Source organism: Urocampus carinirostris, chromosome 17 (genome assembly GCF_059441175.1).
Source record: "Urocampus carinirostris isolate Australia breed hairy pipefish chromosome 17, RoL_Ucar_1.0, whole genome shotgun sequence".
NCBI classification, from domain to species: Eukaryota; Metazoa; Chordata; class Actinopteri; order Syngnathiformes; family Syngnathidae; genus Urocampus; species Urocampus carinirostris.
This window is the reverse complement of record NC_142365.1, coordinates 8,189,572-8,211,290: the sequence shown is the minus strand read 5'-3', so window position 1 is coordinate 8,211,290 and position 21,719 is coordinate 8,189,572. Positions and strand designations below refer to the sequence as shown.

At 40.5% G+C, this 21,719-nt stretch overlaps 1 protein-coding gene and 1 pseudogene across 1 annotated transcript; one reads left to right on the top strand and one right to left on the bottom strand.

Moving 5' to 3' along the window:
* Window positions 1–244: 244 nt before the first annotated feature.
* On the bottom strand, window positions 245–20,196 carry LOC148349087 (actin-binding protein WASF3-like). Its single transcript, XM_088321521.1, has 9 exons — window positions 20,012–20,196; window positions 16,853–16,999; window positions 11,420–11,554; window positions 11,196–11,349; window positions 9,591–9,708; window positions 7,558–7,742; window positions 4,371–4,547; window positions 4,075–4,292; window positions 245–1,139 (listed from the first exon to the last, which is right to left on the bottom strand). The coding sequence occupies exons 2-9, from the start codon at window positions 16,983–16,985 to the stop codon at window positions 982–984; spliced, it is 1,278 nt and encodes a 425-aa protein (XP_088177647.1). The 5' UTR covers window positions 16,986–16,999; window positions 20,012–20,196; the 3' UTR covers window positions 245–981.
* LOC148349088 (U2 spliceosomal RNA) lies at window positions 18,285–18,357 on the top strand (annotated as a pseudogene).
* Window positions 20,197–21,719: the final 1,523 nt, after the last annotated feature.

Below are 21,719 nucleotides of genomic sequence, written 5' to 3'. Positions count from 1 at the left end.
ATGTATTTGAAACAGTCCTTTTCTTACTTTCACCATTTTCATCCGGGAATAAAAGAAAACCGCAACCATGCGGGTGATATCACTCTGTCCTAGCAACACCCTAACAAAACCCCCCTCTTCCTTAATGCGATTTGTGGCCGGAACCCCGGTGGGAAAAAGTAAGATTAAAGCAGATAGACCCAGTGGAAACAAATACTGTATATAAAGGCTCTTTGAACTCATTTGGTCATTCTTAACACATAAATTACTTAATACAGAAAATATTTAATTTCAAAGTTTCTTAAGACACCTCAAACTACATACCTCACCTTTTACTCATTCATATGACTCTATTTGAAATCAGCCTTCTGAATAACCGTATATATTCATGTATAACTTGCATTTTTTTTACTTGAAAACTTAAAATCATGACGAGGGAAACAAATCTTTGATGTACCTTCTGATGAATTGTACTTTTAACAATAAATAAATATTGTAAATTTCATCTGGGTATCGTAGCTCAGGAGGTAAAGCGCTCGTCTTGGGATCAAGGGATACCAGTCCGAATCCCGTCTTGTCCGTGTTACATGTCGAAGTGTCCTTGGGTAAGACACTGAACCCCTTTTACCCCCAATAAGCAGGTTGGCGCCTTACATGGCTGCAAGGACGCTATTGGGAAATGTGGAGCACATTGTAAAGCGCTTTGGGAAGTCATTGACTTGAAAAGCAGATCATTTCATTTCATACTGTGTTCAAAGTTAACGTTGTCAACAGACCATGGCTTCTTACGTTGAGCTGAGAAAACAAAAGTTTACACAGTACTGATTTTGAATGAAAAATTAGGGGTGCGAGTCATACACAAATTAAAATGGTATTATACCGTGTTGGTGACCCCTGTTCCAACTCACATCTTCTTTGCCATAAGTTTTGATAAAAAGCCGTGAAGTTTTGGAAAACGGATGCGTGATCAGAAATATCCTCCAAGAAAATATCCGACTGCTTTCAGTCGGACCAATCTTTGTCATCCAGCTCCGAGTCCTCATCCGAGTCGGTGTACTCCACTGCAATGCGCCGAGACAAGATGGTGGCCACGTCGTTCCCGACCGGGTCACGCTTGCTCTGTAACTCCTGCTGTTCTTGCACTTTTTTAAGCTGGATGCCTGAGAACCGGAAGCAGAAACGTCATCATGGACAAAGATCATTCCGATATTTAAAAATGATCAGACAATATCAAGAAGTTATTTATTCGAAAGGCTTCATTAACACGTATAAATGAATAAATGATATTCAGTATGCCTTGAAAGAAAAACATTCTATGGCTCTGGCATGAATTGATAAAACGCACAAAAGAAACAAGATATATTCCGTCGGTCTTTTAATAGAATTAAGGAAATCGACACAATAAATCACGGTATACTACTTCGGAAGCTACGGCAATACTTAGTACGAGGAATCGCTCATCACTGGATAATGTCACATCCCTCAAATAGATCTCATGACGCACAGATCGTTAACAACAATTCAAGTCTTATGAGCATTAGTTGGGGAGTCCCTCAGGGGTCTGTGTTAGGACCATTATTCTTTTTATTGTATATAAATGACTTATGTTATGTATCGTTGAAATCAAAATATATTCTATTTTCTGACGGCATTTGTTCTGTGGTACAAATGTACAAGAACTGCAGGCAGATATTACTGAAGAACTTGACAAAGTAAAAGAATAGTTTGGTAAAAAATAACTATCTGTCACGGTTGCCATGGTGTCCAGTTGGTCCCAGCCTGTTGGCCCCGGATTCGGTCGCGGTTGCCACAGCGCCCAATTGGCGCCGCCCATGAACACTCCTTGGGAGTACTTAAACGCGGTCTTTTGAGGTGTTAGTTGTCTGAGCGTCTGTGATACTTCTGTGACACTTCTACAAGACTCCTGTTAAACTCTGTGAGATGCCTACTCTGTGAGTTTGCCTGCGTTTGATCCTGTTTTGTTTTCTGGCCTGATTTGTTTGATTTTTACCACTCTTTTGTTTGGATTTCAATCCACTTCTGTGACCATCGATCCCCGGATCGAGTGTGCACGCATTCCTCCTCTCCCTAATAAATTGTGAGTACGTTACGCGAGTGGGTTCTAATTTCTGTTTCCTGCCCTGGTCCATGACACTATCATTAAATGCATTGTTAGATTATGAAAAAGGGTCACTAAGAATGTTGTCACTATTACATGAGTTTTCTATCTATATTAAGTTCATTATTTAATCGTCACATCATTACTTCTATAATCACAATCATTATTTTAGTTGTCGTAACTGCACATCATATTTATCCACATATTTTAGTGAAGTATTTACTTGTTAATCAGTGTATTTTCAAGCAATGGCCTTATCACATAACCTCGAAGACTCAGCAACGTGCAGTACTAATCTTGGACGGTGAGTTCCTGTTTTTTGCTTGGTATGTGAGTGTCTGTAATGCTGCATTAAGTAACATTTTGTCACGGTTGCCATGGCGCCCAATTGGCCCCGCCCATGGGCGCCAGCTGCAGCTTGATGACGGATTGTCTCCCTGTCAGTATTTAAACTCTGTCATGTCAGTCCCCTTTTGTTGGTCCGTCTGCTACTCTCCGTTTTTACACTGCAAGCCCTTTTTTCGCCTTTCCTGTGTTTTTGCTCTTGTTTTTCTCCCGCTACGAACTGTTTGATCTCGACCACGGCTCCTCTCCTGGTTTTCGATTTTAATCCGTTCCCAACACCGCCATCGCTCGCCACAGAAGTCCCACTTCCGCGGCTGAGCAACGTACTCCCCGCGACCACCGATCTACGGATCGAGTGTGCGCTCCTCTCCCTTCTCCCCAATAATGTTACGCGAGTGGGTCCTGTTTCCTGTTCTGGTCCTGACACATTTTCACAATAAAAGATTGGCCGAAATGCGTCTCCATCAATTGGTTCAGAGTGCACTCTGATTTTACCTTTATTTTGAAACATTGTAATCAATGTCCTCAACTGAATTACTTCCCTCCAGCTCTATTTTTTTCAAATTCGGATCCTGGAAAAGAACACGTGGCGAGACATCTGAATGTCCTTCGTCTTCAGTTTCAAAAAGTAGAAAAGGTTAAAGAGATTCTCAGAGTGATTTTTAGCCATGATATTAGCTGGAGATCCCATATAAATAGCATATAATCCAAATTAGCAAAGAACCCTTGCAAGCAATGTTCCCTCTAAGATGCGCGTAAGCGCAAAATCTAGCCAGTTTACAAAAATGAGGGATCAAAATTGCTAATTAAGAAGCAAAAGTTACAGTGCATGAAGGTAAAAATACACGGGTTCCCCTGACGCTGTGTTCTAAATGTGGTATTTTGAAGTCAAGGTCGAAGTAGAACGAAGTTGAGTAAAGTCAGTAGAGTTTTTCGAGAACCGGCTTCTTCGGCTCGGCTCACTAAAAGGAACCGGCTCTTTCAGGTCCTAAACGGCTCTTCGGGTTGTTTTTGCTTCTTTAATCCCAACATGACCAAAAATTATGTAAAATTGTGCACAAAATGACTTAAAGGAAGGGGGAATAGAACAAAAAAGAAAAAAATACCAAAATGAAAAAGTAGTGAAAAGCTGAGAAAAAAAACAAAAGGAAAAGAAAAAAATAAGGAAAAATTTAGAAAAAAGACAGGAAAAAAGAAAAGAAAGAAACAAAGGAAAGTAAATAGAGAACAAAAAGGAAAAAAGTAACAGCTTGGAAAAAAATAAACACAATGACTAAATTTTGTGCAGGCTTGGGGAGTAACGGAACACATGGAACGGCAAAAATAATGTTGGCAAGCTGTTTGGATTTATTTTCATTTTGTTTCTGTCGCGTTTTATGTTAGTTTTAAAGGAGGTCAAAGCCAGGAGAGAAAGCTTACCATGTGTTGTGAGTCATAATTGTATTCATATTTAGTTTCTTTCGTCTTTTATCAGCATATTTGGTATTGGAGTAATCCAAAAGCAATTGAAAGTAATCCAGTTAAAGTAACCCTACCCAACCCTGATTGGGAAATCCAAAAGCAATATTGAATAGCTTATTTGTTTACGGAGGAAAGCAGATTTGTGTTAAGGGAGTTAGATTAGTGCTCACCCATGCGGATTGCGGCCAGCAGGTTACTCCTGGCATCCCTCACTGGTTTGTTCCCTGGGAGGTGTGATGGGGCGACTGGGGGCGTAACGGGGGGCGGAGGCGGACCCGGGGGAGGAGCAACGCAAGGTCCAGGAGGAAGCGGGAGAGGGTAACCTTGGCTGGTATGCTGGGGGGCTCCATTTTGAGAAGATGAGGGGGCGGGTGCAGGGTGGGCACGACTGATGGAAGAAAAAAAATTATATCATTTTTCTTGAAATATCTTATGATTGTAGTTACAAAGCAGTTACGGTCCTCACATAGTGTTTGTCTTTTCCCCGGTTTGCGCTCCCGCCGTTTTCGCGTTAAAGTTGACATCGATGCTGTGGTATTCGTGCTCAGTCGGTGGCGAGGATTGCGCGTTCCCGTGCGACCTGATGAAGTTGGAAGCACTGTGGGCGGGTATGGGCGGGGTCGGAAACTCAGGTAGGTCAGGCCTAGAAGAATTAAGACAGGATTTTCTATGTGTAATACTGTAATCCAGGGTTCGGGGACGTATGGGTCGCCAGCCAGGTATGGCTCTTTTCATGAGTACATCCGGCTCAAGAACTCAGAGATTGTGAGGGAGAAAAATATTACTAGAATAGCTTTCTACCACCTCCGTAATATTGCAAAGATTCGTTCGATGCTGTCCCAATCAGATGCAGAGGTTTTAATTCATGCGTTTATTACTTCTCGGCTTGATTACTGTAATGTATTGCTTTCTGGTCTCCCGATGTCTAGCATTAAAAGTTTGCAGCTGGTTCAGAATGCGGCATCTAGACTTTTGACTAAGACCAAAAAGTTTGAGCATTTATTACTCCTGTATTGGCCAACTTGCACTGGCTCCCAGTCCACTAAAGATGTGACTTTAAGGTTCTCTTATTAACATATAAATGTTTGCATGGGCCTTGCACCCTCTTATCTCTCTGATTTGATTTCCCCCTATGTTCCTGCACGGAGTCTGCGCTCGGAAAATGCCGGTCTACTTGTGACTCCGAGAGCCAAGAAGTCTGCAGGCTCGAGAGCGTTCTCCATCCGGGCCCCGGTGTTATGGAACGCCTTGCCTCTGGAGATAAGGTCTGCAACCTCAACGGAAGTTTTTAAATCGAAGCTTAAGACACACTTCTATTCCAAAGCTTATGATTATATATATTCTGTATTGTCCTGTCTTTTTCCGACTGCCTGCCTGGCTGATACGAAGGAGAAGGACGATTTGAGATGAGTCAGCGGACCAACGTCTGACCTGAAGCATGTCAACCCCTGCATTTACCAGCTTGCAGAGATGGGAAGCTGCGTCGTGGCCGTCATAGACTTTCTGGACTAGTTTACAGGCTGGGGGCGTCGTTGGTGTTATGCTCTTTCCGGACATTTTCAACATCTTACCTAGTGTTTACTATTCTGTGTACAATAATGCTAATTGTGATTCACCCTGGTCAATCCTGGAAGGGGGATTACCACGTGTGAGGTCCTTTCTCAAGGTTTCCCTTTTCTCCTCACACTGAGGTTTTTGAGTTGTTCCTTGCCCGCATGCTGGTTTAAGATCAGGTAATTGTGCAGTTTTGTAATTGTAATCCTGTGCAGTCCTTTGAGACATTTTTTGTGATAAAGGCTATATAAATAAATGTGACTTGACTTGACTTTGATATGAAGTGCCATTGTTATCTCCGCTGATTTATTCCAGTTGTAGTAAATGCAAAACCAAAGTGATGCAGTAGAGAATAAATTTGGTCCAAAATATATGGGCAAAGTTTCCCGTCACATTGTAAAACAAACGACCCCATTTTGGCTGTATGTCTCTACAGAATCCTGTATATAAAATCTGATTAAACAATGTGTGTTCACTGTTGAGAGACTTTATGATAAAAACCCACAGAATAAGCTGTAAACACCCAGAAACACCAGCGAGGCACCCAGAGCAATTTCATTGGGTAAGAAGTAGGGGTGGGTTAATCTCTGCACAAATAGCGCCCTCCACTCCCTCTCTCGCCCAGCGCTCTCTGCGCCAAAGGTAAATACATTTGTATCCTTCTCATCTGTAGTATTTTGTGATATTTTTACAAAAGAGCTCTGTTTGCACCTTGTTTTGAAACCATTATTTCCGTAAAAAAAAAGATGGCCAAAATGAGCCTCAATGATCTTAAGAAACCGCGGGAGGGAGATGAATTTTAGTTGGAATATTTGTTGGTATGGTACTTAGGCTCTGGCATTATTATTATTATTATTTCATAGGTTTTATCAAATCATCAATCGTCACACAGTAAATTAAAATATTAGCTTTTGTCTGGTGAGTGGGTTTGACAGTTTTGTTGAAATTATATAAAATATATAATGTGGCACTCTAAAAAAAACAGGGATAATGGATCACAGCCAAAACAGTGCAGTTTATTTTAGATGGGCACACTTCAGCGTCCCAAGCAGATTTTTAAAAGCTCTGCCCCCTGCTGTCAGGGATAATGGATCAAAATGGTCAAAATGCCATGCTTGCCGACAAAAGTGCCCTTTGCTGGCTCCCGCTCACAGCAATATGCGGCAGGGGATAATGGATTGCGGCCGCATGAGTGCAGTTAACTTTTGTCAATTGTATGATTTACGTCAAGTTTACAGATGATAAAGAAGACAAATTAAGGATGGTTGTTCTGTTTAAATCCATGCTTAAAACACACTTCTATTCTATAGCTCATGAATGACCTATATTTCACCTTGACAATATCTGTGTATTATTTGTTATTGCAACATCCATTGCAACCTGGTCATCCTGGAAGGGGGATTACCTCATGTGCATACTTCATTTACCTTATGTTGAGGTTTTGAGTTTTTCCTTGCCCTCATGTCGGTTTCAGATCAGGGGATGGCATCATAATAGTCTGTGGTTTGCAAAAAACTGCCGTCTGTGCAGCCCTTTGAGACTCTTTGTGATTAAGGGCGTCACAAATAAACATGACTTGTTAATGTGCCGAAAATCATTGTTATTTACACTTCTCATCTCATCTCATTAGCTGCACCGCTTATCCTCAGTAGGGTCGCGGGGGTGCTGGAGCCCATCCCAGCAATCATCGGGCAGTGGGCAGGGGACACCCTGAACTGGTTGCCAGCCAATCGCAGGGCACACGGGGACAGACAACTCACTCGCTCATTCGCACCTAGGGACCATTTGGACCGGCCAATTCACCTGACATGCATGTTTTTGGAATGTGGGAGGAAACCGGAGTGCCCGGAGGAAACCCACGCAAGCACGGGGAGAACATACAAACTCCGCACAGGAAGTCTGTAGCTGGATTTGAACCCACGCAGGAGGTTCCCATGACATGAACTGTGCCGCCTTGAACTATTTCAAAAACTTTTAAAATCGTTAAAAGATCACGCGAAATTTCAGATATTTTATTTTGCTTTTTCTTTGAATAAACCCATCAAAAACACCAAATATGTATGTTTTGGCAAATAACATGCGAATAAAATGACAGATACCTGCCCTCAGGGGACAGCGATCCCTCAGAAGACGCTCCTCGCCGAAGAGTTTGAGGATGGCGATGGTCCGGTCGCAACTCTTTGTCGAAAGCCATGACGTTCCATTCTTGTCTGCGGTTTCGAGCTTTTCTCACCTTCTTGGCCTGCCGCTGGAGGGTGTTGCTTTCCACACATCGCTTTTGTTCCTGAAATAGTTCGGGCAAATAAATGCTGAATGAATTTACATATTTGTATTATAAAAATTAGAAAAAATATGAACAAACTATAATATTTGTATTTTTTAAACCATAGAATAGAATACATAATTAAAAATGTGTAAGACAGGTCCTGTAGGCTAAATGGTAGAAACAAGGTCTGGCCGGGGCAGCACGGCGGAGTTTGTATGTTCTCCCCGTGCTTGCATGGGATTCCTCCGGGCACTCCGGTTTCCTCCCACGTTCCAAAAAAATGCATTTCAGGTGAATTGGCCGGTCCAAATTGTCCCTAGGTGTGAATGAGCTGTCTGTCCCTGTGTGCCCTGCGATTGGCTGGCAACCAGTTCAGGGTGTCCCCTGCCCACTGCCCGGAGATGGCTGGGATGGGCTCCAGCCCCCCCGTGACCCTAATGAGGATAAGCGGTACGGCTAATGAGATGAGATGAGAAGGTCTGGCACATCAACATGTACGCTGGACAAAAGAGAAGCCACTGAAATGAAGACAAGAAAACTCCTAACCATGCGTGGAGAATTCCAACCTCAGTCCATCATCCTGAAGACTATACGCTAAGTGGAAATAGGGAGGCCGATGGCTAGTGAGCATCAATGCCTCGGTCCAGGATGAAATGTTCAAAAATCCAAAAGTACATCAAAAGGGCCTCTAAAGTTGACCCTCTGAGTGAATGTCTCAGGTAGCAGAACCTAGATAGGAGTGTAGAAGAGGAGGACATCCTGAAGGGACAAGCCTTTACATGTAACACTGTGAGATAAATGAGGGGGCTGACATCAAGAAATCCTACCAGTGACTGGAAAATGCAGTTCTGACAGACAGAACAAAAACAGACCATAAGCACAAGAGTCATAGAGACCTGGGTCTACCAGGGTAGATCAGACCCAAGATGCAGATTGTGCAGAGACCCTTAAAACCGTACAGCACTTCATGGCAGAGTGCAAGATGCTACTGGATCATTGTACATGGTACTAGCTGGCATAGTATACAGCAGGGGGCGCCAACCCGGTTCTGGAGAGCCGCATGTCCTGGATGTTTTGAAGGTTTCTCTGCTCCAATATGGGTGATTCCAATCACCTGGATCGTTATCAAGCTCTCACAAGGCCTGCTAACAAGCTGAAAATTGGCGTCACGTGTGTTTGAGCAGAGAAACCTCCAGAACATGCAGGACGTGCGGCTCTCCAAGACTGGGTTAGCCACCCCTGGTATACAGGAACTTCTGCAACCAGTATAGTAAAGTACCAGAATCCGGGTGGGCTACACCAAGGCCAAGGTCCTGTTGCACCTCCACTTCCAGACCTACAAGCAGCTCTTGGCTACTGTAAGGTTTTAAGATTTCTACCCAACCGGACATAGTGGTGGTGGACAAAGAGCAGAAGAGGGTTGGGGTAATAGATGCTGCAATCCCATCTGACGCCAGTATCAGGAAGCAGGAACACGAAAAACTAGGGGAGTACCAAGGGTTGAAAGAGGAGCTAGAAATGACCTGAAAGGTCAAAGCCAGCGTGGTAGTGGGGGCACTTGGGGCATTAATCCCCAAACTGGAAAAGTGGCTCCAACAGATCCCAATAACATCAACTGAAGCCTCAGTCCAGGAGAGCAAAGTCCTACAAACAGCTAAAGTACTACTCCCAACCCTCAAATTCCTCAAATGGCACAGGCACCACTACACTAAGAGTGACAAGGAAAACAAAAGTGTTTTGCAGAAGATAAAGAATATGCCTGTCTGGTTATGGATGTTTGCAGAAATTGTCTGTTAAAACCCACACAAACACACAAAGTTCTTCAAATTATAATAGGGAAATAAACTCAAGTATGCATGTTCTCACCCTTTGCCTCCTCCTCTCTTTTCTCTTGTCCTCTGTGTCCTGCAGCATTTTCTCTTTCCACAAGTCAAAAAAGTACGAGGGATCGGAATAAAACCTCATGGCGTCGGTGCCGTCCTCTCTGTATCAAAAAAGAAAGAACATTTTTTTGGTTCCAGTTGTTCACTACCTCCCAGTCTAGATGAAATTGCAGTCAATGTTGACTATCCCTGTCAGGACCAGAACAGAGACAGGACCCACTTGCGTTGCGTTTGTTGTGGTTTATTGGAGTCTAGCTTGACATAAGGAGAACACATTAGTTTAAAACAGGAAATTCCAGGCTTGTTTCTCCCGAGTTTAAATGTCAGCGAGTGTTATCAATAACACTCGTTTGGTTTGGATTAGCTCGCGAAATAACAACATTCCCCTGGCAAGCTGATAGGAGTTTAGATGTCAGGCCAACCCCAACGAGTTTCTTGGAAATTGTGTAACTTTGGAAAATCGAAAGGGGACGAAAACATTTTGAAAAAACATTGCCAATTCCCGAAAAGCATGCACATTGAGGGAAAAACAAGTGCGTCATCGCAAGCGGGACGTGCTAAGTAACATGAGATGTTGTCTGAGGATATAAAAAGTTGATTGTCTCTTAGACGAAGGAGATTTCCGTTTTGAACTCTGACGAAGATAAATAAATGGCTCTCCCTCTCCCGCCAAGATCTACCTGCATCTTGTTTTTATGTTTTGGGGCAAGGCAATAAGGTCTGCTCCAAAACGTTTCTCACAAGTTTTATCGGAAGAAAGAGAAAAGGTTGCGCCCACGATCCGGTGGTTGGTGGATGCGGGAAGCAGGTCGCTCTGATCGCGGATGTGGATCTTCCGTGACAAATGATGGCGGTGTCGGGAACGAAAAACGGGTCAGTAGCCGGGACAGAAGAGAAAAAAAAACTGGCTGGGGTCGTAAGCGAGTCGTAAGCCAGGAAAGGAGAGTAGACGGCAGTAGCTCAAGATGTAGAGCGCTCGTCTTGGGATCAAGGGATCCCAGTTCGAATCCCGGCTCGTCCGTGTTACATGTCGAAGTGTCCTTGGGTAAGACACTGAACCCCTAAAACCCCCAATAAGCAGGGTAGCGCCTTACATGGCTGCAGGGCCGCTATTGGGAAATGTGGAGCACATTGTAAAGCGCTTTGGGAAGTCATTGACTTGAAAAGCGCTATATGAATGCAGATCATTTCATTTCATTTCATAGACGTGGTCGGGGATAAAAAGAGGCCGAAAGCCGGGATGGGAGAGTAGCCGTGGTCAGGATCAAAAATGGGTCGAAGCCCGGGGACAAACGGGAGCAAAAATCAGGTGGGAGTTAGGGTCGGAAAAGGCTTGCCTAGTGTTAACTGAGGTTCGCAGACGGACTGACAAAGGGGGACAGATAGGAGTGGGTTTAAATAGAGACAGAGGGCCAATCAGAGTCCGAGGCACAGGTGATGCATATCGGTAATCATGACAATCCCAATGTTTTTGTATTATTTGAAGTCTTATATTACATGTTCATCCTGGGTGCCACGTCTAATCTCATTGCGAATAATGTACACTAATATCAATGTAAAATTTTGAATCGAATGTCTTTGACATTACCGGTAAGATGTGAGATCTTTAAGAGGAGGCGGTCGGTCGCTGCCCTCGTACATGTCCGTCACGGAACTCGGAGTACTGCCTTTGGACAGCACCTGCTGGTCCTGACCAGTTGAGCTTTTGAAAGCCTTTCTTAAGTTGATGGCCTGAAGAGAAACTGCAAAAATGTTGAAGAGGTTAGCATGCCTCAGGGAATAAAAACCTAGTTTTTTGTTGGTGTTACTGACCTTCTTCCACACTGGAGTCCAACTGGGTGACCTTGATGGCCAAGCGGTCAATGCGATCTTGGAGGGAGTTTGCACGCACGTAAAACGTGTTGGCTTCATTGAACAGGTCACCAAATACGTTTTCTGCGTGTTTACCTGCAACCAGAACAATATTTACAATGGTAGACTAAAATGCGCAGAAAGAGAGCAATAGAGATAGAACGAGAGAGAGAGAGAGAGAGAGAGAGAGAGAGAGAGAGGGAGAGAGAAAGATAAATAGATAGAATGTGAGCGAGACAACGATAGGTAGATAGAGAGAGAATGTGAGAGAGAAAGAATGATAGAGAATGTGTAAGAGAGAGAACAATACATAGAGAGAGATTGTGTGAGAGAGAAGAATAGATAGAGAATGTTGGAGAGAGAGGGAGAAAGAGAGACGGAACAACAGAGAGAGAATGTGATAAAGAGAAAGAACAATAGAGAGAATGTGTGTGTGTGTGTGTGTGTGTGAGAGAGAGAGAGAGGAAGAGGAAGAAAAAGAGAGAGAAGATAAATAGATAGAGCATGTGAGAGAGAGAATGTGAGAGAGAATACTAAAGACAGACAGACAGACAGACAGACAGACAGACAGACGGACAAACAGAGAGACAGACAGAGAGAGAGGAAAAAAAGAGAGAGAAAGATACATAGATAGAGAATGTGAGAGAAATAACAATTGGTAAATGGAGAATGTGAGAGAGTGAACGATAGAGAGAGAATGTGAGAGAGAAAGAATGATAGAGAATGTGTAAGAGAGAGAACAATACATAGAGAGAGATTGTGTGAGAGAGAAGAATAGATAGAGAATGTTGGAGAGAAAGGGAGAAAGAGAGACGGAACAACAGAGAGAGAATGTGATAAAGAGAAAGAACAATAGAGAGAATGTGTGTGTGTGTGTGTGTGAGAGAGAGAGAGAGGAAGAGGAAGAAAAAGAGAGAGAAGATAAATAGATAGAGCATGTGAGAGAGAGAATGTGAGAGAGAATACTAAAGACAGACAGACAGACAGACGGACAAACAGAGAGACAGACAGAGAGAGAGGAAAAAAAGAGAGAGAAAGATACATAGATAGAGAATGTGAGAGAAATAACAATTGGTAGATGGAGAATGTGAGAGAGTGAACGATAGAGAGAGAATGTATGAGAGAGAGGAATAGATAGAGAATGTTAGAGAGAGAGGGAGAAAGAGAGAGGGAGCAATAGAGAGAGAATGTGATAGTGAGAAAGAACAATAGAGAGATAATGTGTGTGTGAGAGAGAGAGAGAGAGAGAAAGAGAGAGAGAGAGAGAGAGAGAGAGCTAAATCGAGTATGTGAGAGAGAGAACAAAAGGTAGATAGAGAGAGAATGTGAGAGAGAATATTATGGACAGACAGACAGCCAGACAGAAAGATAGATAGATAGATAGATAGATAGATAGATAGATAGATAGATAGATAGATAGATAGATAGATAGATAGATAGATAGATAGATAGATAGATAGATAGATAGATAGATAGATAGATAGATAGATAGATAGATAGATAGATAGATAGATAGATAGATAGATAGATAGATAGATAGATAGATAGATAGATCGATAGATAGATCAATAGATAAATAGATAGATAGATAGACAGATAGATAGATCAATAGATAGATAGATAGATAGATAGATAGATAGATAGATAGATAGATAGATAGATAGATAGATAGATAGATAGATAGATAGATAGATAGATAGATAGATAGATAGATAGATAGATAAAATTACAGAAAGTGATTGAAAAATAAAGAGCTAGATAGAGAGAGGGAGAGAGAGAGAGAGAATCGGAGATAAATAGATAGCACATGAGTCACTTTGTTTTTTTCAAGTCTTTGTTGTAATCTGTATTATTATTTCACTTAATTATTACTAATAGATTGTTTTATTTTTCTTCAAATTATTATTATTTTATTTTTTCATTCTTGAATTGTATGTTGTTTAGAAGAGGGAAAAAGAAAATCGGGAAAACCCGATGTGGCCCAACCTCACCAGGACCCTAGCTTTGACGGGCCCCAAGTAAATTGAGATCAATGGTATAGTGACCTGGCACCTAAACCAGTGTTTGTGTGCCTCTCTAAATCCATTTAATCTGTCGGGATTACCAGAGAGCCTCCTGATTGGTTCTCAAGCATACGTTAAGAAACCTTGAGAAGGGGTTGCACATGAGTGCAGGTCAGCTCGATAAGAATAGTATGATAAAACCTTCTTGCTTTAGTCAACCGTATAATCTACTACCGTGCCAAACAAGTACAGTGATACCTCTCCTTACAAATGTCTCTACATACGAAAGTTTCTGGTTACAAAGTACCTTAAACAGAAAATATTGCCTCTAGTAACAAAGGCGTTTCAGGATACAAAGTCAAAAATAAAGTAGAGCACGCGCTCCCTGGTAGCTCGGTGCACATAGGTAAATCCTGGCATGCTCTACGTGTCCCCTTTCCGCTCTGTAAACAGTCTACTGTATGGTACCGCTATGAAGAGTTATTATTCAGAATGGACCCCATGACAGACATGCAGAAAGGTGGACAAGGAAAAAAGAAGAAGATACTTTTTCTGTCCATCGAAACAAATAAGAGATAATAAATGGTAAATGGTCTGCATTTATATAGCGCTTTTCAAGTCAATGAAGACCCCCCCAACGCGCTTTACAATGTGCTTCACACTTACCCATTCACAAACACTCAAAGCAGTTTTTTTTTTTTTTTTACTATTATAAAGAGTTTGGCGCAGCTCATCAGAAAGTATCAAGCCTCCAGGAATGTTTTCAGTTTGAAAAATCACCATTGGTTGACAGGAGTGGCTTTGATCAGATCTTTGTCCTCATATCGAGGGACCCCCCACTTCTTAGTCTTGCTTCCTGTATGCAGCAATTGAAGTGTGTAGGCAGCCCAATAGAAAGGTATGTTCTGAGACAACATCATTCCATCAGCCCAAAATTAAAGAGATTTTGGCAAAATTCCATGAAGTCTTAGTATTTGTGAAACGAAATCACCCAGAAAAAGTGTCAACATGTCTGCCTATCGCTTGTTATGATGACGTCTGCCTCGAGTATCTCTGACAGATTGTCAAAAGCCGGCAAAGGCAGACGTCATTGGATCAGTTTTTCAAGAAACGCCAGGCAAAAAACAATGCTGAATACTAGTAAACAAAAAAGGCCAGTCAAAAGGTAGATCAATATTTTTCAATTTACTTTATTGTTGTTTCTGTTTTTAGGTTGTGTGCCTCTCGTTTTATGTTTTAATTGTGTGGTAGTCTAATCTTACTATGTATTTGTTACATTTTCTAAAGCTCTTTTATGATTTAGTAAAAAAATATTATATCTCTGCGGGGTTTGGAACGGATTAGCGCATTTACATTCAAAACGCGTCCCTCCTTACAAAGGTTTTAGGTTACAAAGCTACTCCCAGAACAAATTAAGTTCGTAAGTAGAGGTACCATTGTTTAAGTGATCCATTTTTTTCTATTCCTCACTAGCGTACAATCCTCATCAATGGTATAGCGACTAGGCACCTGAACCAGTGTTTGTGCACTTTTCTTAATCCAATTAATCCGTCTGGATTACGGGAGAGCCTCGTGATTGGTTCCTAAGCGAATATTAAGACTGGCTAAAGGCTCCGCCCACTCATTCTTCATCTTTCCGGCCCGATGGTAAGCTCCAAACCGTTGTAACTTCACTAAATCCCATCAAGCCAGATGCCCCAGAGTGAATTTGATGACAAAAATAGCCTGTCATTTTTTCTCCTGCTTACTGCATTGTTTTCCCTGCATTTGGGTCCTACTGCAAATCGTGACAGGTTTTTTTTTTAGTTTACAAAGGAAATTGAATTGTCTTTGATGTTATTGAGGATGACATTGTGTACATGGTTTACATATTAAATCATAATAACATTAAAATTATGTTAAAGAATTTTACTTGTTTTGATTTACTTGTACTGTATATGTTTTCATTAAAATCTTAAACAGCTTAATCAAACAAAGTAAGTTACCAAATACTCCTGTCCTGCCTCGTGCTTATAATTAGCATATATAAAGAAAAAAATAGAAAATTACAAAAACAATACTTAAAACGAGCAAAAAAAAAACAGTCGTTTTTCTGTTTTCACTATATTTTTCCTCTTTCAGTTTTTGGCAATTAAATAAGAAATTCACAATTAAAATCAGCAAATGTAAGGTATATACTCTAATTCATTTTGATATTTTTCGCAATTAAACATAAAACATTATCCAGAAAATAATATAAATAAGTCGTAAAACGCGCCAAACTGACCAGAGGTAGATTAAAAAATAAAAATAAAAACAAGGAATAAAGAAAATTGATTAATATCAGCAAAATTATATGCAAGATTTTTACTTTATTGGATTTTTTAGCAGCTTCATCAAACCAAAAATGTTATTAAATATGCTGTACTACCTCTCGTGCAAATAATAAGTACGTTATATAAAAAGAAAAATATAGTTATCTTCTGCCACTTACTAATACTGATGAATGTTTTTTTGTTTTTCTAGATAAATGACAAAAAAACTTATTGTTATTAGCAAAAATGAACTGGCAGTGTAATTTATTTTACTATTTCTTAAATTTTTAAGGTATTTTTTTCAATATAATAAAAAATTAAGGATTTTTGTCTCATGGCATTGACTTTATTCCTTTTTTGCAGTGAAATCTTAATTTCTGTTTTTGTTTTTGCTCCCGTCTGTTCCCCGGCTTCGACCCGTTTTTGATCCTGACCACGTCTACTCTCCTGTCCCGGCTTTCGACCTCTTTTGTCCCTGACTACGTCTACTCTCCTTTCCTGGCTTACGAATCGCTTCCGACCACATTTTTGCTCTCCTGTCCCGGCTACTGACCCGTTTTTTCGTTCCCGACACCGCCATCGCTCGCCACGGATGATCCACTTCCGCGTTCAGAGCGACCTGCTTCCCGATCGTGGGTGCAACCCTTTCTCTTTCTTCCAATAAAACCTGTCTCTGTTCTTTTTTGGGGTAGTAAAAAATATATATATATATATATATATATATATTATATATAATTAAAATCAGCAAATGTGCAATATAAATAACTTGTTATTTTTTTAAATCTCCTATTTTATCCAGAAGATAAATGACCCAAGAATTTTTTTAAATATTAAGAATAATTAAAATAATGATAATAATAAAATCAGCGAAATTCTGTGCAAGATTTTAGTTTATTTGATTAATTCTATTATTTTTGTGTTGTGAAATAGTAAACAGCAAACAGAATAAGCTATTAAATATACTGTACCACTTCACGGGCAAATAAGTACATACAAAGAAAACAAATACTTAACTGCTGCCACCTACTGATATCATTGAATTTTATCTTGTTTATCTTTTAGAAAAATAACAAAAAAAGGATGCTTAAAACTCTTACTGAGACTACTAAGCTGACGGATGATGGCCGATAGAGTGTTGTTGTTGACGCATTCCAGTTCGCTATCGATCCCGTGTGGCAGGGGCGCTTGGCATAAGTGTCGAGGCTCCACGCTCCTCCTGACCAACGGCATCCCGGCCTCTTAATCTGCAAATTTTGTAAAAACAAAATGCTATACGAAATAGATATCATATGAATGGATGAGTGAAACTTATTTGAACAAAAATAAAACAAAACAAATTGTTAGGAATTAAATTTAAAAATGTACCGTTGTTCGAATTAGTTATCTGACTCCATTAACCACACACAAACTGCATTCTCCTAACGATGCCCGCTCGTTTCATGATGGGAAAAGATGGACAGAAATAGCCGACATTTTCACACAGGGGCAGATTTAATTTCTTAAATAATTTAACTAAGTGAAGTCCATCGAATTAGCCGAATTAGCCGAATTAGTGTCCCTGGAGTCTCCGTCAAGCCTCCTCCCTCGATCTTCTGCCTTTCTTCTCCCCGCCCATGTTTTTTCTACAAGCTGGTGTGCCGGCTCCTCCCATGAGCGTGCCAGGAAAGCCCCCTCGCCCCGATATCTGAAATGGTCAAAACATCCCCAAGCATTTCTACGTCACCGGGCCCCTCTGCGTCGAGAAGTGCTGATTATCTTATCAGCCCTTTGTCCCAGTTCCCCGCTTTTCCTGTAAACATCATTCTTCACCAGGTTGCATTGACCTCGCCCCACAGCTCAGCCAGTGAATATCTTTTTCATTTAAATGTGATTTGTATTTGATCGTACAAAATCCTTTGCAGTCAAATGTATAAAATCCTTCAAAGTCAAAACACTAAAACAATGTTAAAGTAACAAGTCCGAAAAGAAATAAGAAGAGGTATACGCTTATTTAATTTTACGCCTACGACTTCCTTAACAATTGTATCTTACAGCTAGATCTCCTGTGTATTTACATGTAGGACACACCTCAAGGGCATACATTTTTACACAGGTTCTGTGGATGCACTGTTACGTCATCATCACTATCAGCACCACCACCACCGTCATCATCACCATCATTGCATTTTTCATATATTTTCAGCATACTATATAATAAGACTATTACAATACCAATAATTATCATTGTTGCTCACAGTGACAACTAATTGTTTTGGCGTTTGTGTTGACCATCATACAAAACATCTTTGAACCTGCTGCTAGAAGGGGGCCGCCCCCAAGCTGCAGGATCCCCCATAACTAAGTGTCCTGATCCGTGCATTAAAAAGAGAAACATGGGCAGGCAGATTTTGTGTCCGGTTTGTTGTGTAGGCAGTTTACAACGCCTACCTGGCAGAGGAGATACCATGATCATGAAGGTGTCGCTCTTCTGGCCAGCTGTGGTTGTTGAACTGAGTACATGACGGACGCGCCGGCTGTGGTTGTTGGACTGGAGATGGAATAAGAGCTTGCTCTGTCCACTCCACGCATCGGCCCGGTATTGCAGTACCTCCGGGAACGGTGCATTCGCAATGATCGCAGCAAGGCTTTAAGGCTAGGACCTTAGCTTGGCCTTTTGGCTGAGAGTAAGAGTCCCGGCTCCTAGGCTTTGCAGCGCATTATGAACTGACCGATAACGGATAATGGATAATGAATAAAGAAGACAGAACAATAACCCTTAAAAAATCCCTCCCCCCCCCTCCTGAGTCCTGCAAACCTTCATGGGTTGGGGAAGAGCGAGACACCCTCCTGTCAACTTTGGTTTCGAAGAGGCTCCTTAGAAAGTTCCTGGATGATGTTTGCCATCGCTGGCGCCATGATGAGGTACTGAAAGCAGTTCCTGAGAGCATTGTTCTGGTAATCAGCACGGGTAAACACCATCAAACTTTGAGCGATGCAGTCCCTTTCATCAAAGCAGGAGATAGACCCCAGGCATGTCCACAAACAACGACAGGACCTGATTAGGAGTTGCACGTCGACTTGGGTAAACAACTCAAGTTACCCCAGCACATTGGAGAAACATCTTTCCGACCAGAACTGATTAGAAAACATGTGGAGTACCAGGAGCTGGGCAGGGGCCAGAACATTTTTAAAAGCCAATAGAGGTCAGCTGCAGAGGTTTTGCGGGACGATGCTACCGCAAAGTCCTCTGATGTTTGGGTGTGGCAGGGACGGCCAAGAAGAAAGCCAATAAATCAACAAACGAAGCTACAGAGAAAGCACCTAGGGGGCTATGGCTCAAAAGGGGCAGACCCGTAGGCTGGTATTGGGATGCAATACCAGGTACGATCAACCTCGGCTGGGTCACCTGGGCGAAAGCATCCGAAACACTCAATGAACCCAGGATACATCACTTCTGGTGCATCCAGGTTGCATCCAGGAGATGTTCATTCCAAGGTACTGAGGGCCAAAAACATTTCTGAAGTCTCGCCGCATGTCATCTTCCGGGACCAGACCAGGTATTCGGACTTTGAAAAAATATAGCTGGAGACAAGCAATGCAGATGAGGACATTTATTACTAAGTTTCATTTTGTTTCTGTGGCATTTTATGTTAGTTTTGCCGGAGATCAAAGCCAGGAGAGAAATCTTACCACGTGTTGTGAGTCATAATTGTATTCATATTTAGTTTATTTTGTCTTTTATTAGCATATTTGGTATTGGAGTAATCCAAAAGTCATTGAAAGTAATCCAGTTAAAGTAACCCTACCCAACCCTCGACAGGGGCAGAAGACCATTGGTGGGAAAGTATTGATAAGAAAGGATACAGCTAGTAAACACTTCACTGAAATACGTGGATAAACATGACGCGCATCTTACAACAACTAAACGAACAATGCGATCATCAATCAATAAACTTACTATGGTTGGAAAACTCATGTTATGGTGACAAAGTACTTAGTGAAATATTTTAATAACACAACAGTATTCCAAAATAATTACTTTACATTCATCTTTTAAAAAAGAATTTAAATTTATTTTTAGTTTAACCCACAATTCATTGCGCGGGACAGCGTGGTTTCGTGCTTGCTAGCCAATCACTATGTACCTAGGCGACAACGGCAAAACTCACGACGACATTTAAAATTTAACAACACGATTTCTAAAACTTTTTACGAAACATAATATCACAAATGTGATGAAAATTATTATTATTATTTATTCACAGAAAAAAACTCACCTCCGTTGTTGTCAAAAGCGGGTACGTTCGATAAAGAGTCAGTGCAAACCCACCGGGCGGAGCAGTAGATTCCTCTTTATTTTATTTTAAATACATTTAAATGAAATGAAGTTATCTTACATGTCATGCAGCAGGTTTAGCTGTTGGTGGCATTTGTGGTGTGGCAACCTGACCTCCCGGGCTAAATCACAACATGAGGGGATTTAGTCAGCAGATTTACTGGCTTCACCAATCCCTTGCGCCGTGCAAGACCTCTGACGTCCTGTATTATTATTATTTCTTTTCAATTGTATATTATTCGATTTTGGACAAAATGTAGCAGTTTTATCAATTTCTCAATTGTAAGATGGGAAGGATTATTATCTATGTGTATTTATTGTTTTACGAATAAAGAAAAAAAAGTTTTAACAAAAAGATACGTATTTTAAATAAATTAACAAATAATAATCATTATCAAGTTAAAATAAACCACCAACCTTCTGTTAAAAATGATCTGTTGCAGAATATTCAGTAACTAACTGTAATATTAAGCTATATCATTTAAGCAAAATAGAAAACAGACTGGAAATAGGAAATAGGTGGAATAATTTAAGCATTTTTTTTACTGTTAGTTAAAATAATGATGAATGTTCTATCCATCTATCTATCTATCTATCTATCTATCTATCTATCTATCTATCTATCTATCTATCTATCTATCTATCTATCTATCTATCTATCTATCTATCTATCTATCTATCTATCTATCTATCTATCTATCTATCTATCTATCTATCTATCTATCTATCTATCTATCTATCTATCTATCTATCTATCTATCTATCTATCTATCTATCTATCTATCTATCTATCTATCTATCTATCTATCTATAGCTAGCTTGCTCATCTAAAAAAATGACTTTTCATGTTTTAGTTTAACTAATGTCGAATTTGTGATTTTAATTCTAAGTACATTCATATTTTTTAGTTTTAATGTATTTTACCTTTTATAGTTTGTATATGAAATCTATTTTGTAATGAATAATAGAGTAAAACTATATAAATAATAACTAAAATACCCTTAATGGAATGAAAACCTGTTTGCTATATTAAGCTCATTTTGAATATTTATTTAAAAAGATAATAATTAACATATATTTAAAATAACTAAAACATTTAGTATATTTACAATATTTTCCTGAAAAAAGAAACATATTTAACTGTAATTTTAGATCATATTAACCAGAATGCTTATTGTTTTTTCATTGAAATCTCACATTCCCTTGGACTTCCGTCTCATGTTTTTATGTTTTTTTTTCTCCATCTGCCCCATTTCCATCATAAAAATAGTGTAAAAATTAAGAATAGAAATCCATGTTGTAGATTTACAAAACAAATATAAGAAGATTCCCCATTGCAAGTGTAAGCATTCTTCATTGCAGGGGGTCAATATTCAAACTAGAACCACCATCAAGCAAATCAAACCAATATATCAGATATTTTGAAACAACGGTCAGCAACCCCAGGGGCGCGGACCGGTACCAGCCGTGGGTCGTTTGTTACCGGGCCACACAGGATGAAAAATAATATGCCCAATTTTTTTTGGTTTGTACCATATTTATTCGTATGTACACACTTTTTACTACCCCCAAAAAACATGATCGTTTGGGTAAGTGTTAACACAAGATTTTCTTTGAGCAAGGTGATCCGTTGGCAAATATTGCTGGCA

What these genes read in the sequence shown, in the direction of transcription:
- LOC148349087 (XM_088321521.1), bottom strand. Translation starts at nt 16,985, where the DNA reads ATGCCGTTGGTCAGGAGGAGCGTGGAGCCTCGACACTTATGCCAAGCG. An exon ending in CCGTCAGCTTAGTAGTCTCA is followed by an intron (nt 11,555 to 16,852) that starts GTAAGAGTTTTA and finishes TTCTGGTTGCAG; the next exon opens with GTAAACACGCAGAAAACGTA. An exon ending in GGGGAAAAGACAAACACTAT is followed by an intron (nt 4,293 to 4,370) that starts GTGAGGACCGTA and finishes TTCTTCCATCAG; the next exon opens with TCGTGCCCACCCTGCACCCG.